Source organism: Triticum aestivum, chromosome 4A, assembly GCF_018294505.1.
Source record: "Triticum aestivum cultivar Chinese Spring chromosome 4A, IWGSC CS RefSeq v2.1, whole genome shotgun sequence".
Taxonomy (NCBI): domain Eukaryota; kingdom Viridiplantae; phylum Streptophyta; class Magnoliopsida; order Poales; family Poaceae; genus Triticum; species Triticum aestivum.
The window spans coordinates 604,544,487-604,558,624 of record NC_057803.1 but is presented as its reverse complement, the minus strand read 5'-3'; the positions used below and the strand labels follow the sequence as shown (position 1 = coordinate 604,558,624).

Sequence of the window (14,138 nt, the reverse complement as noted above, 5' to 3'; positions counted from 1 at the left end):
GAGCTGAGCTACCCAGAGGTAGCCAACAGCCTAACTAAGCATGAATGCACGCCTGAAGAAGACCTGCTGCAGGGCTGGTTTGCCTGCACAGCAAGGCAAGAGATGGATGACAAGCAGCAAGAGGAGGAGGTGCATGGCGCAGTTCGACGGACGGAGGCCGCATCTTGGGCAGGAGGCAGAGCAGCAGCAACAGGCAAAGAGCAAACCCCGGAGGCGCTGGACAGGGGCTTGGGGAGAAGTGGGCGAGGGTTAGGCTAGGGTTAGATAGAAAATTAGGTGGGCCTAGGAGGTTAGATGGGCCGGCGTGGTCGTTGGGCTGTGTTGCTCCATTTACAGAAAAATAGAAAGAAAGAAAGAAAAGAGAAAAAAATGGTTAGAGAAAGAATTTGGTCATGGGAGTGATTTTCCTGGACTCACAAAAGTACGCTTGATCCAGAAAAACTGCAACCTTCCTGTCTCGGGTGACACTGTCCGGATGTTGCATGTTATGCTAATGGATCACACTAATTATTCTCTCACGGTGCAACACACGTGTATGTTTGCTAGTATTTGTTTAAGCTAGTACTAATATTTAATTTAGCTACTACTAGAAAGAGAAAGAAGGGTTTGCATGATACCCACCTATTTTTACTCTTCATTTGTTTAAGCTAGTACTAATATTTAATTTAGCTACTACTAGAAAGAGAAAGAAGGGTTTGCATGATACCCACCTATTTTTACTCTTCACCAGGAGCCATACGCGGTCAAACCAAGGATGGTGGATGGAGATCGATCTCATGCTTTCCGGCGGCGACCTTGTTGCATGCACCGCAAACCGCATACTCGACGCCACCCTCCATTCCTTTCCCGTCGCTCAAACCACCTCCTCCCCAACTCTCCACCACCTATTAATCTTCTTCCCCTTGCATGCCATTCTCGGTTCGTCCTGCGCGTCTCATCAGGTAGCCAGCGGATAGTTTGGCCGGCCATGGCGAGCCTCCTCCCCCTCCTGCTGCTCCTCGCGCTCCTCGACGCGTCGCGCGCCACCAACTTCGAGGTCGGCGGCGACGCCGAGTGGGTCGTCCCGCAGGCCGGCGACTCCCAAACGTACAACCATTGGGCGTCCAAGAACCACTTCCACGTCGGCGACATCGTCCGTAAGATCTATCGACAGCTTGGTTGATTTGTTTTTTTGGTATGCGGCGTGATCGATCGTGCGTGCGTGCGTAGATTTCAAGTACAATGTGGACTCGGTGATGGAGGTGACGGAGGAGGAGTACAACAAGTGCGAGTCGTCGGACCCGATCTTCTTCTCCAACAACGGCAACACCGAGGTGCGCCTCGACCGCCCCGGCCCCTTCTACTTCATCAGCGGCGCCACGGGCCACTGCCAGGGCGGGCAGCGGATGGTCATCAAGGTCACCGACAAGGCCCGGCCACCGTCGGGGCCCCCCAGCGGCGCCGCGCCGGCGGGCTTTGGACCCGCCGGCGCCATTGTTGTCTTGATGGCGGTGCTTTGGCCTCTTCTTGTTATGCACGATATTTGAGATGTGAACATCCATATAATGTTTTTGGAGCTTCATATTAATGGTTTTAGCTCCTTTCCATCATTCCATGTATTCTCGGTTCTCAAAAAATTGTTCAATTTAGTTACAGGACGATGGAATGTACACAAAACCAAAAGGCTAATGAAATTAGTGCAACATTTTGAGAATAACTGAACTTCCTTGCATATTGCAGTCGTATGTCTGCTCTTTTTCTTTGTACATAGAGGCTAGACAAGTAACATGTGTTTGGACAAATGATTTATACACATATGGTGACAAATGGTTCAGTAATATGGACCGACGGATGGTTGCCTACTTGCTCCTTCTCTTCACTACGTGTCTTTCTGCAGCATTTCCTCCATTGGATTACTCGTCTTCTATTGTTCCTCATCATCCGCTCTGTTAGTAAGTCGCCATGGATCTCGTGGTGGAGCTCGGGCCTCCTCCTCCTTTGTCTTCCGCCTTTTTCTCCATGGATGGTGCCCCCTTTTCCTCCAATGCTCCTCTCCTTTGCCTTGGATCAGGCTCTAGAGCTCAAAATGGAGGTTCTTTGCGGTGTTATGCTCGAGGAAGATGGTGCCATGGTGTCATCCGACTCAAACTTTGAGGTGTTTTCTCCATGGATGGTGCCCCCTTTCAACTTTGAGGTGTTTAGTTTAGGGAGGTGTGGTATATTGTAGGGGGGAGGGTTAGAACCGCCCATAGGACTCAAAAATGCCACCACCTCTTCTTCATGTTCTCTACGACGGGAAACTTTGCAACAGGTCATGATTAGCATGTTGAGATATACTCCCTCCGTCCTGAATTTAATTGTCTGTGTCTAGACAAATCTAAGACAAGTAATTTGGGATGTCCCTACCAGTAAACTTCCATTGCATGTTCCTCGGCCCTTGTTGTTGTAGTATTCCTCGATCCTTTACCAAAAGTTCTACTTTGTTTGGTCGGCACTGAATGTGGCATCGAGAGAGATGTTGACCCAAGCTTCACACAAACATTTGTCTTCCTCGATCTTGTAGTTGCACAACATACTCCTCTTCTTGTTGTTGGAAACGGTATAACAACCAGATTTTGGGAAGATACATGGTTAAGGGAGATGCCTCTAGCCTTGCAATATCCCACACTATATAATATTGTACAATGTAAGGAGGACTACTTTGCTATAGTATTATAATCGTCCGCCTTAAACATCCAGTCCAGGAGGTCTCTAGTGGGGGAGCATTGGAGCTCCTGGTTGCATCTCGTGCCAAGGTTGATGGATGTTCAACTTTCTGATCAGCCTAACTCCTTTTGCTGGAAGTTAACTAGGAACAACGTTTTCATGATGAAATATATATACCTTGATCTAATTAATTCTGACCAAATCCCGAGATGATTCACATTTGGAAGATAAAAGTTTCGTTGAGAATTAAGATCTTCATGTGATTCATTCACAAGGAAGTGTTTCTAACCAAGGATAATCTGCTAAAACGAAGATGGGCAGGCAGTTCACACTGTTGTTTTTGTGACAAGGATGTTGCGAGGGGGAAGCGCCAGGGAGTTCGCGCCCTTCTTTTTATTTGCCGCCTTGGCCGATGGCCAACGGTCCCTTTTGCCGATCAGCTTTGTGCCATGAGCGAGTGACAACAGCCGCCAGCGACGAACCTCTGTTGATGATGTCCATGCCTTGCCCGCCGCCGTTTTGGTGGTAGCTGACGGTGTCCTGGATTGGGGGGTGCACACCACGTCGGCCTGCCAGTCATGGGTCGGGCCGAGGACCCACCAACAACTGAAGAATGGGTGACGCATGTCCTGGCCCTCGACATACTCGAAATGGAATCCTCCGAAGACTTGGCGTACACTTCAAGGCGTATTTGAATGGTCGGCATGTTATCCCTAGTTGTACCCGACCTACTTCCACAATCAATACAATACAAGCATGACGTAGGGTTTTACCTCTTTGAGAGGGCCCGAACCTGGGTAAAACTATGTTCCCTTACTTTCTGTTACTATAGTGCCCAGATCACCGGCTCGAGACCCCCTACCCGAGATCCGCGGGTTTTAGCACCAACAGTAACGATGCCGAATTCGTGATCGACAGTGGGTCTCTGACGTCGACGAGGGTGCCAAGGGTATGCGGTGTGGAGGGGCTTTCCATTCCGTCGATCATTAGGACGAGGATGATCGACGACGGACCAAGCAATGGCAACATTGGGGTTAGGCAGGAAAGTTGCAGGCAAGCGGGAGGCAGGCGTGACTTTTCCTAAGAACACATGGCGGGGGAGTCATTTTTAGGGAAAATGGTCATGTAAGGGATTTGCTAGATACCCCTTAATCCTTTAAATAAAATTTTTTAGGTCTATTTAGGACACATCTAGATGTGACATAAACATCTAAGCTGATGTCCACTCTATTTGTGGTCTTTTTTTGTCCTAGTTTTTTTTTGTTGCTGCATTATATATTTGTGAGAGCTTAGATGTGACATACTTAAAAAATATCTAGATGTGAATTAGACAAACTGTTATTTTTTTCTCCTCAAATATAACTTATAAGAGATCGGATAGAGATGAGATGTATTAATGAGAAGATCGGCTCGTTAAGGCTTGGATAGGTAGGCTCGCTTTCATTAACGATCTAAAAACCAAGATTGGCTCATGAGCACTTGCTACAGCTCATTTAAAAGTACAAGTAACACATCACTTCAACAACAGTTTACGATAATTTAGACAACTGCATCAGAAATGCATTAATATTTTAGCAACAACCAACAAATCAACATAGCATCGCAAGTAGGTATAGTAAGCAAATAATAGTATTCTTGCAAAAAAAAAGCCAAATAATAGTATTCTTAATAGTAGACTTACTGGATGGGCTAAAGCTAAGCTAACACAACTTTTTACAAGCTAACTGCAGCAGTTTTTTTTAGCTTGTGAAACTCCTTTGTGTGGATCATTAAGCTAAAAACAAAGATTAACTCAGCTCATTAGTAAACGAGCCGAGCAAACGGGCAATCGTTAAGCTTACTGAGCTTTGAGCTTTTTGCTCACCCCTGTTGTAGTGCACTTTGGCCCCAAAACTCGAACATTTAATTGGAGTTCGGAGAAAAGTTAACACCAGCTTAAAACATTGTCAAGTCTCTAAAACGTCTTACATTAGTGTACAGAGTGAGTACATACATAGACGATCAACTACAACTAAAACACACAACTGAAATATCTTGCAACTATAGGTACAGGACTGCTCTGCTCTAGATTAGCTGACTTTAGCAGGATCGAAGTTTAAACCAAAAATACATTTAACTAAAGTAACTGCAAAACATGAGCACCACACACCACGCCGAAGATGATGGATCAGTTTCCAGGGAATTTAACAAAATGATCTACTTTTGTTTTGCTTTGACAAAATGGCATGCCTTGCGCCACAGACATCCCAAATGAGACGTCCTGTATCACTGACATGTGGGCTCTGAAGCCACTTGTCAGTGCCACAAGGTGTGTGTCATTTGTGTCAAAGTGCAAAGAAATATACTCCCTCCGTCCCATAGTGTCAAAAATGATCTTACATTTTGGGATGGAGGGAGTATCATTTCGTCAACGCTTTCTGCTAACATTGACATAACCACTCCTAGAAAAGTAAGTGATGTATATAGATATATTAGGTACTACAACAAATGTTCACATCACATATCACAGACCCAGTCAACACTTTCGTCCCTGCAGATACTGCTATATACTCCCTCCGTTCCAAAATAGATGACCCAACTTTGTACTAAAGTTAGTATAAAATTGAGTCATCTATTTTGGAACAGAGGGAGTACTTATGTACAAACGAACTGTCAGTCAATCTCCTCATCGATCCTACGGCATCGCAGCTCCTCGGATCCCTCGTAATCACATGGTCGAACAAAACGACCGTCGATCCAACAAGCTGCCATGAGATCAAAAGAACAAATCAAATCTTCTATTCCCCTTTTGGTTTTAGCACTACAAGTCTAGAACTCCAAGTGCCACCACCTCTTCTTTCTGTTCTCCACGACGGGCAACTCTGCAGCAGATCATCATCAGCATGGTGAGATACATAGAGTCAAGAGCATGAAAACCAAAATGATATCTATACGATGATTATAGTCATATACAGTACCTCCTTCTGGATATATCGAGTTGTAGTGCACCTCAGCCCAAAAACTCAAACATATAACTGGAGTCGAGAAAGAAAGAAACAAAATCATGTTAGATACAAATAAACTAAAATATATTTGGTGAACTTAGAAATCAATTCATCAATACTAACATAGCAATGACAAACACACATTACCTCTATTTGATTTTTGAACGACTGGGAGAATTTCAATGTAGCATGTATCTCTGAATGATGTCAGAATGAAAATCTTTACACCATACTGAAAAAGTCAAATGCATATACTTCAGTTCCATACAAATAGCAGAGCAGTCATATGACATGAGCAGATCACTGATAATAATGCCAAGAAACTACGCATAAAGGAGAGATTTTTAAGAGATGCCGCCCCAAAAGTCACAATTTTTAACTCATATCAGGTGGCAGGCATACAATTAAATTACGGCAAGCAATTGTCCAAGAGATGAATCACTGCAAAGACAAACCAAAGTAGAGACTGAAGTAAGCAACTGGTCTGGTAAGAAGCATGGTTTGCCATGCGTACCGAAGTACTCCAAGCAACAATGGTCAGAATCGTTCACGACGAGAACTAAATACATACATCCTGAGCAGAGGATGAAGACTAGGAACAATCTCTTTCCCTCCCTTCACTACCACCAGATAAGAAAATAAACAGCTTCAGCCTATCTGTCCCCTGATCGATTGATCGATCGCTAGCTAGCTACCTACAAGCCGTCTGCACTGCTGCCATGGTCCCTCCTGGCCTTCTTCCCCGGCGGCGGCAGTGCGGCGAGAGTGTCCTGTAACTGCCGCTGGGCGTCCTGGAGCATCTGATTACTGCGGGCCTCCGTCTCCTTCCAACCCTGCTCAATCTCCCACTGCACCTCCATTCTCCGCCTCTCCAGCCGCTTGATTCCCTCGCCGATGTCCCTCAGCACGCCTGCTACGGAGCCGTGGTCCACGGCGGGAGCCTCCTCGGCCTTGATGGCCCTGTCTGCAGCGGCGGCCTTGGACTGGAACATGGCGGCCTCGTAGGAGACCCTCTTGCGCGGAGGCGCGGTGGACAGTGTCACAGCCGGCGGCGAAGGGCGGCGTTGCTGCTGCTGCTGCTGCTGCTGCTGATGGCCCCTGAAGCCGCCGGCGTCGCGCACGAGGCCGTTGATGCTCCTGGTGTGGCTGCCGGTGTTCCTGGCGACGAGCAATTGCTCCTCCTCCTCTTCTTGGTCCTCCTCCTGCTCCTCGTCTTCCTCCTCCTGCTCCTCTTCATCTTCTTCTTCCTCCTCCGGGTCCAGGTCCTGGTCTTGGTCGTCGTCGGAGGCGGGCGGGGAGGCGGGGAAGGAGTTGGTGGAGACGGGGACGGGGCCGCGCTCGAGGCGCTCCATGCGGCGGAAGAAGGGCCAGAGGGAGGTGACGGGGCGGGCGGCCTCGGTGCGGTAGCGCTTGCGGAGCTTCTCGAGCTTGTGGCGGCACTGGGTGCCGGTCTTGCGCTGGCCGCCGCAGCGGCGGGTGACCTCGCCAGCCACGTCCTCCCACTGGTGCGCCTTGAGCTGGCCCCGGCGCAGCTTGGTCCAGCGGTCCTCGTAGACGTCGATGAGGTGCATGGTCTCGCCGTCCGACCACGGCTGCCCCGGCGCGCTCTTCCTCGCCTCCATCGCTGATGGCCCCTCGGCGGCGGGCGGCGGTTCAGATCTGGATCTGGGGAGGGGGGAAAGGGGGAGGGAGTGGTGGTGGAGTAAATGGCGGCGGCGGCGGGTGGTGGAGGCGCGGGGGGGATAAGCGCCAGGCCAATATCGTATGGGTGGTGGTGGCTTCGGTTTTTCTTTCTCGGTGGGTGGTGCGGTTCACGTGGACGGTGGCCCCGTGCGCCGCTCGCTGACCGGTGGGGCCAGCCGGTTTGTCCCTCCCATGCCCCTCGCTGACCGGTGGGGCCTACCAGTTTGTCCCACCCATGCCCCCCTCGCTGACTGGTGGGGCCAGCTAGTTTGCCCACACGGGAGTAAAGTCCGAAATAAACCTTCAACTCGCACGCCTCGTCGAAATCGAACCCTCGCCTCCGAATCCCTGAAATCGACAATCCCGACCAGTAGCACGCTTAAGTCTGTTGCCGAACAAGGATTGCACACGTGGCACCGGGGAGTGCGAGGGCATACGTCAGTTCCCAAACAAGGATTGCATACGTGGCACCGGCGAGGCCATGGCTCACGTGGGTTTCCAAACAAGAATTGCATATGTGGCGCCAGGGAGGCTAGGGCTTACGTCGGTTTCCAAACAAGCATCGCATAGGTGGCGCCAGGGAGTCCATGGCTTACGCCAGTTTCCAAACAAGGATTGCATATGTGGCACTGGGGAGGCCAGGGTTTACGTCGGTTTCTAAACAAGGATCGCATAGGTGGCACCGGGGAGTCCAGGGCTTACGCCGGTTTCCAAACAAGCATCGCATAGGTGGCGCCAGGGAGACTAGGGTTTACGTCATTTTCCAAACAAGGATTGTACACGTGGCACCGGGGAGGCCATTGGTCACTAATTCAGGCATGCCATTGGATGTGGTCTGACGATGATTCTAAGGGTTTGTCTCCGGTCACCAGCGTTGGCTCAGGGAGGCGACAACGTAGGCGAAACTCGAAAGAGGTCAAAGTAGCGTGCTGGGGACAAGGGCGACCGTGACAGTTGGAGAAGCGCGAACTTGCGACTCATGAAGAAGAGGTGCGCCTTTCATGTCGGCGGTGGCGTTGTGATGTGACCCTAAGGTGGGCGGCAAGGTCCTTTGTGAGGAGGTGAGCGATAAGGTCATGAGTCACACAATAGAAAATGGGGATTTCAAGGATTGAGATGTTGGGGTTTGATTTCGACCACCCATACAAATTCAAGGTTTAAAACGGATTTCGCCAGGGTGCGGCTAGGAGGATCAGAAAGTCCGACAGAAAGATCAGCACAGTATAGAATCGAAGGTCTTTGACAAGAGCAATTAAGGGCAGCCTAGTGCATGTAGCTCCCGCTTGTGTAGGGTCCGGGGAAGGGTCCGACCACTTTGGCTCTTTTATACGCAATCTTTCCCTACATTTCTGCAAAGAGGTTGTTTCCAGGACTAGAACCATGACCTCATATTGAAATAGTTCAATCACATTGTAAAATCGTGTGTGAAATTGCAATATAGCTCTTCTAATATATATGATGGCAGAGTCAAAGGTACTCCCTCCATCCTATAATATAATATGTTACCACTACCAATATACATAATATAGTATGTTACTACTACCAATATGTGAGTATATTGGTAGTAATAACATCTTATATTATTATGGGATGGAGGGAGTGAATTACTAGTCAATGATGTACTATATGCACTGCATAGATACCCTGAGAATGCACGTAACAAATCTACTAGTAAAAATGGTGAGGAAGGAAGAATCATGCTTACCAAGTCTGCAGCCGCCTGCAGTGTAACATGGTCACCCCACTCTCCATTCCTGGTAAGCATAAAAAAGTGAGAATGTGCATCTTTACAGTCTAATTCATTAACATATATACTGAGATAAATAAATACTACTAGTAGAAAAAGAGCAGGCACTGACTTTGGCATCTTCTTAAGGTATTCTCTGTAATCCATAGGGACATATCCAGCATATATCTCAGGATGAGACTCAAGCTGCGAATGAAAACATATTACTGTCAGTACAAGAGAATCTGATAAGGAAAAGTTCAGCTTCTTAATAGTACAGAGAGACACAACCAGTTCTCGTAGCTGTATTTATCGACCGACAAAATGATTCTTATTGTGTGTCCTTTCACTGTAAGAAGGAAACTGATATAAGCAGTCATTTTGAATATACTAACCTGATTGACCACTTGTTGCCGTACAAATCTATGGTGTTCAGGAGTTCGGTAGAATTGATCGGACAATGCTCGAAACTGTTTAACAGGAAGGTTCAGAAAGAGATAAGCACTTGTAGAGCAGGTCTGTACTGATGACACCAAATATGCTATTCTCGAAAAGTAAAGAGAGAACTGAATCCTGTAAATATACCTGACAATTGCCATCTCCGTTAACCTTGAGCTCAACCAGGCCATACAGCACCAACCTAAATAAGAGATCATATTGGGATCAAATGACAGACAATCAGAAAAGACCTACCATGGAGCACATACAGTATACAGAACATGTCTTCATGTATAGATTTATGGGATGACAAGTGTACTGCAGGGGTATTTACCTGTCAAGAAGTCTTCGGTGATCTGAAAAGGCTTCATCAAAAGAAGGAATGTCTCCGTTTGTTTTAGGGACATGCTGCAGTAGCAAAGTGAATAAGTAACAAAAAACTTAGACATGATATTCAAGGCAACACATGCAAGTTAATGAAAATTCGTCAAAGAATGACCTTCTTGATCATTGACGGAGAGTTAGAGATGCAGGTTCTGAACTTTTATTTTCTAGATTGATGAGTAACAAACTCATTATTAAATGTTAAAATGGGGCTTGCCTTAAGATGGGAAGTAAAGTTGCAAAAACTATCACACAGAACAGTAAAAATGGAACATAGCTCAGCATTTGCATTGATAGGAAAAACTATCACACAAAATAGTAAAAATGGAGCATGGCTCAGCATTTGCATTGATAGGAACAGACATACGATCAAACCATGGGCATCTACTAGGTAGATCGATAATTCTGCATTTAACATATTATCTGAACCGCAAATAGTGTCCGGCATCCTTGAGTAATAACCCAAGCATTCTTATGATTACTTAGCAGGAACTAGCAATTACAACTCCTCTAAACTTCAGAGCACCGTTATTTGATAATTAGATAATACACCAAAGGTGGAACTTTGAAGCTCCTTGAAACTGTAGAAACCCAAAACTGCTGTGCTTAACCCCCTCAGGCAGTAAAATAAAAATATAATGTAGAGCAATAAAAGTGGAACAGGGCTCAGCATTTACATTGATAGGAGCAGATATTCGACCGGGGATCTACTAGGTTGATTGATAATTCACATAAATCAAAAGCATTGTCTGCATTTAACATATGATCTCTACTGTAAATAGTGTCCGGCATCCTTGAGGAATAACCCAAGCATTATTCTGATCACCTAGCAGGAACTAGCAATCCCCAAACGCATCTAAACTTCAGAGCATGGTTAGATAAGATATCCGAGGTGAAACTCTGAATCCCCTTGAAACTGTAGAAACCCAAAACTATTTGTACTTAACCCCTTTATGCAGTGAATCAATTCTAGCATATGTCCCAACCATTCTAGCCATTGTTCGGTTATAATGGATATATAAACTTGGATCAGCAGGAAGTGAAGTGGACAATTATACTAGTACTTACAGGGACAGGGACCATGTCATTCAGTCTTTTGCCGACTTCGCCGTCGAGAGCAGAGAAATCATCCACAAGCTCTATGGAGCAGCCCTGGCCGTCGCGCGCATTGCTACCTTGTTCGGGGCTCGAACATGGACTGGAGCCCTCTGCTTCTTCTACATAAGGTGGAGCTGCACCGGGGTTTGTTCAGGAAAGGGGATCGAGTCAGGAGGGGATGACATGTCTGAATTTACAGTGCTTTGCGTCTGTGTTGGTAACTGAAGATTAGTACCTGAGGGCAGATAGCTGACGACCTCGGGGCGGAACCACTGCTGCGCGAGGACGGTGGCGCGGCGCTCGGCCTCGCCGCCGCCGGCCCCCGAGGCCTCGGCCATGGCGACCTGCGCCAGCTCCTCCTGCAGCGCGTGCGCCATGACCTCGTCGTTCTCGACCGCGTCGACCCTGACCTCGGAGGCGGAGGCGGGGGCGGGGGCCATGTCGTGGCCGTCGAGAAGGGCGCGGGCGCGCTGCGGCTGCGGCGGCGGCGGGGCGTAGTCGGTGGTGGGGGATTGAGGGCGGTGCACGCAGCCGCCGCCGCCGTCGAGGAGGTGGTGGAGGCCCCAGCGGACGATGTTGGCGTCCAGATCTTGCTGGCCCCGCACCACCATGGCCGGCCGGCCGGGCTTGGTCGGTGTCGGTCGACGAGAGGCGAGCCTGCGCCGGCGGAACAAAAATAAAAATAAAAAACCAACATGCAGTTAGTTATTCCCTCCCGAAGAACAAGAACAAGAACAAGAACAATCCAATCCAATTCAAACCGGTTGATTGATTGATTGGCGACGAAGCAATCCGGCGATTTAGGCCCTGCTCGCGACGAACGACGAAACTGGATTGAATGGACAGGACAGAGACGAGACCCGGCTTTGAAATCAGGACCAGATCAAATCTTTATACTTGTGTGCAGTAGTATTATCCCCGCAAGTCGGCAGCCGTGTACTGCGCGTGCTGGTCTCCTTGTCGGTCCCCTGTGCTGTCCTGTAGAACGATCGAGAGAGGCGGGCGGCAAGAGCAAAGCATCCACGGGAACAAGAAACCGAAACGGTCTTGGATTGTCTTGTCACGAGGAGGAAGACGAAACGTGTGGGTCCCGCAAGGCAGTTGCTTCGTTCGTACGTAGGAGAGGACAAACCCAACCCCACGAAGCCAATGCCGACTTTCTTGAGCCCCTCCCATCCCATCACTCGCTTTGTTTTTGGTCAACCAAACCCACTTCTTTTCGTCGTCTTTTCCTTGTTTTTGTCAAACAAATGTGTTGGATTGATCGACACAATATTTTCCTTTTTTTTGACTTAGGGCAATGGTCACCCCCCCCCCTCCCTCCTCTTAGTCCGTCGAGCGGGCCCATCTCTCCTACCTCCGACAACTCGGCTGCATGGAGGAGGAGGATGAGCTGAAGGAGACTTGTGTGATCTTGGCCTCCATCGAGACATATCACGCGGGAGGATGAGGAGCGGCGCGTAAGGGATGAGTCCAAGGCCTTCCTTTCATTGCATTCTCAAGTTTGTGGCGCGCGCCGACAAGCGGCATGCAATGGAGACACCGCCGCCGGTAACCAAGCCTGGCCAAGGTTGGCGTGTCCTCTCTCTCTCTCTCTCTCTCTATCTCTCTCTCTATGTGTGTGTGTGTGTGTGTCTGTGTGTGTGTGTGCGGGTCTCTCCCTCTCGAATCCCACTTGCCTAACTAACCTAGCGCTTACCGCGCTCCTATGTGGGCTAGCCAAATATCGAGAGCAGCGTATTTCTTTCGCTCGGCGGAAAATCGATCTAGTTCGATCGCTCCGAGCTGGTATACGATTGACTGTTAACAAAGGCCCGCTGACAATTGAATTTTCAGAAAAAAGTTCACAAAGAAAAACAGGGATTAAAAAAACATTCACAAACTCAAAAGATTTCAATTTTTTTTAAAACAATTCATTCATTTTGAAAAAAAACATCATCGGTTTTCAAAATGTTCACAAATTTGAAAAACTTCACCATTTTTTTTACAAAGTTCGTCGATTTGAGAAAATTTAATCAAATTTGATAAAATAGTTGATTTGAAAGAAGTTCATTTAATTTGAAAATCCATCGAATTTGTAAAAAAAATCATTGATTTTTTTAAAATTTTACAAATTTGAAAAAAGTTCATTGATTTGGAAAAATAAGTCCAGGAATTTGAATAAAAATTGATTTTGGTGAAATTGTTCATCAATTTTGAAGAAAAAGTTCATGAATTTTAAAAGAATCCGTGCATTTAATAAAAAGAAAAAGGGAAAAGCAAGAGAAAAGGAAAAAGAAAAATCGAATAAAATCGGTCAAAAAAAACCTGACAAACTGAACAAAGAAATAAAAGAGAAAAAAGCAACAGTTTCACAATGCTTTGGCTAGCCAAGTGGTTAGTGTGCTTGCCTTTAAGCACGGAAGTTGCAGGTTTGAAGCCAGACGACTCCACCGTTTTTGGGTATTTAGTATTTACATAATTGAAATCGTATATGGGCCGGCCCAGATAAGAGCGCCTCCAGCGACAGTTAACAAAATACTCCCTTCGTCCGGAAATATTTGTCATCAAAATAGATGAAAATGGATGTATATAGAACTAAAATACATCTAGATACATCCATTTCAATGACAAGTATTTCCGGACGGAGGGAGTACACGTTAACTGGCACTGAAGGCGCCGAATAGAAAATGCCGCGGCGAATGCAGGAGCCTTTGCTGAAGCCAGACATGAATGTGCCAGTGCACTTAGCCCACGAGCGTTTTGAAACAAAAAGCTGTTCGAATGTTTCGTCAAGTTTTCACCCCAAAAAAACCAACTATTGTGTTTTAGGAACAAGATAAACCTATTTAGAAATAAATAAGTTTTTTAGAATTGTTCATTGTGTGTTTTATAAGTAGTTCAGTGTATATTAAGAAAATGTTTGAAGTATAAGGAAAAAATGACCAGTGTGTATTAAAAAACTTTCATTGTACAAATAAAAAAGTTCATCATATAGAAAAAATGTTCAATGTATGTGAAACAATTATTCATCATATACTAAAAATATATTAAGTGTTTATTTGAAAAATGTTCACCATGTACTTTACAATGTTCGATATGTATTTGAAAAATGTTCACCATATATTATAAAAACAATTGACTGTATATGGGAAACGCTA

At 46.7% G+C, this 14,138-nt stretch overlaps 3 protein-coding genes across 3 annotated transcripts; 1 reads left to right on the top strand and 2 right to left on the bottom strand.

The window, feature by feature from the left end:
• The first annotated feature begins 828 nt into the window (after positions 1-828).
• Positions 829-1,711, top strand: LOC123082549 (mavicyanin). Its single transcript, XM_044504866.1, has 2 exons — positions 829-1,136; positions 1,210-1,711. The coding sequence occupies exons 1-2, from the start codon at positions 968-970 to the stop codon at positions 1,524-1,526; spliced, it is 486 nt and encodes a 161-aa protein (XP_044360801.1). The 5' UTR covers positions 829-967; the 3' UTR covers positions 1,527-1,711.
• Positions 1,712-5,127: 3,416 nt separating this feature from the next.
• Positions 5,128-12,125, bottom strand: LOC123087455 (OVARIAN TUMOR DOMAIN-containing deubiquitinating enzyme 12). The gene is made up of 12 exons (XM_044509473.1): positions 11,760-12,125; positions 11,234-11,655; positions 10,969-11,132; positions 9,851-9,924; positions 9,664-9,718; positions 9,474-9,548; positions 9,212-9,285; positions 9,058-9,106; positions 5,817-5,901; positions 5,643-5,699; positions 5,516-5,546; positions 5,128-5,429 (listed from the first exon to the last, which is right to left on the bottom strand). The coding sequence occupies exons 2-12, from the start codon at positions 11,607-11,609 to the stop codon at positions 5,393-5,395; spliced, it is 1,077 nt and encodes a 358-aa protein (XP_044365408.1). The 5' UTR covers positions 11,610-11,655; positions 11,760-12,125; the 3' UTR covers positions 5,128-5,392.
• Positions 6,142-9,021, bottom strand: LOC123087456 (trihelix transcription factor ASIL1). Its single transcript, XM_044509474.1, has one exon. The coding sequence runs from the start codon at positions 7,289-7,291 to the stop codon at positions 6,365-6,367; it is 927 nt and encodes a 308-aa protein (XP_044365409.1). The 5' UTR covers positions 7,292-9,021; the 3' UTR covers positions 6,142-6,364.
• Positions 12,126-14,138: the final 2,013 nt, after the last annotated feature.

Coding starts and splice junctions, on each gene's coding strand:
- LOC123087455 (XM_044509473.1), bottom strand. CDS start 11,609: ATGGTGGTGCGGGGCCAGCAAGATCTGGACGCCAACATCGTCCGCTGG. Junction 5,700..5,816: donor CGTTCAAAAATCAAATAGAG/GTAATGTGTGTT, acceptor TCTCGACTCCAG/TTATATGTTTGAGTTTTTGG. Junction 5,430..5,515: donor GTGGAGAACAGAAAGAAGAG/GTGGTGGCACTT, acceptor ATCTCATGGCAG/CTTGTTGGATCGACGGTCGT.
- LOC123087456 (XM_044509474.1), bottom strand. CDS start 7,291: ATGGAGGCGAGGAAGAGCGCGCCGGGGCAGCCGTGGTCGGACGGCGAG.
- LOC123082549 (XM_044504866.1), top strand. CDS start 968: ATGGCGAGCCTCCTCCCCCTCCTGCTGCTCCTCGCGCTCCTCGACGCG. Junction 1,137..1,209: donor CCACGTCGGCGACATCGTCC/GTAAGATCTATC, acceptor GTGCGTGCGTAG/ATTTCAAGTACAATGTGGAC.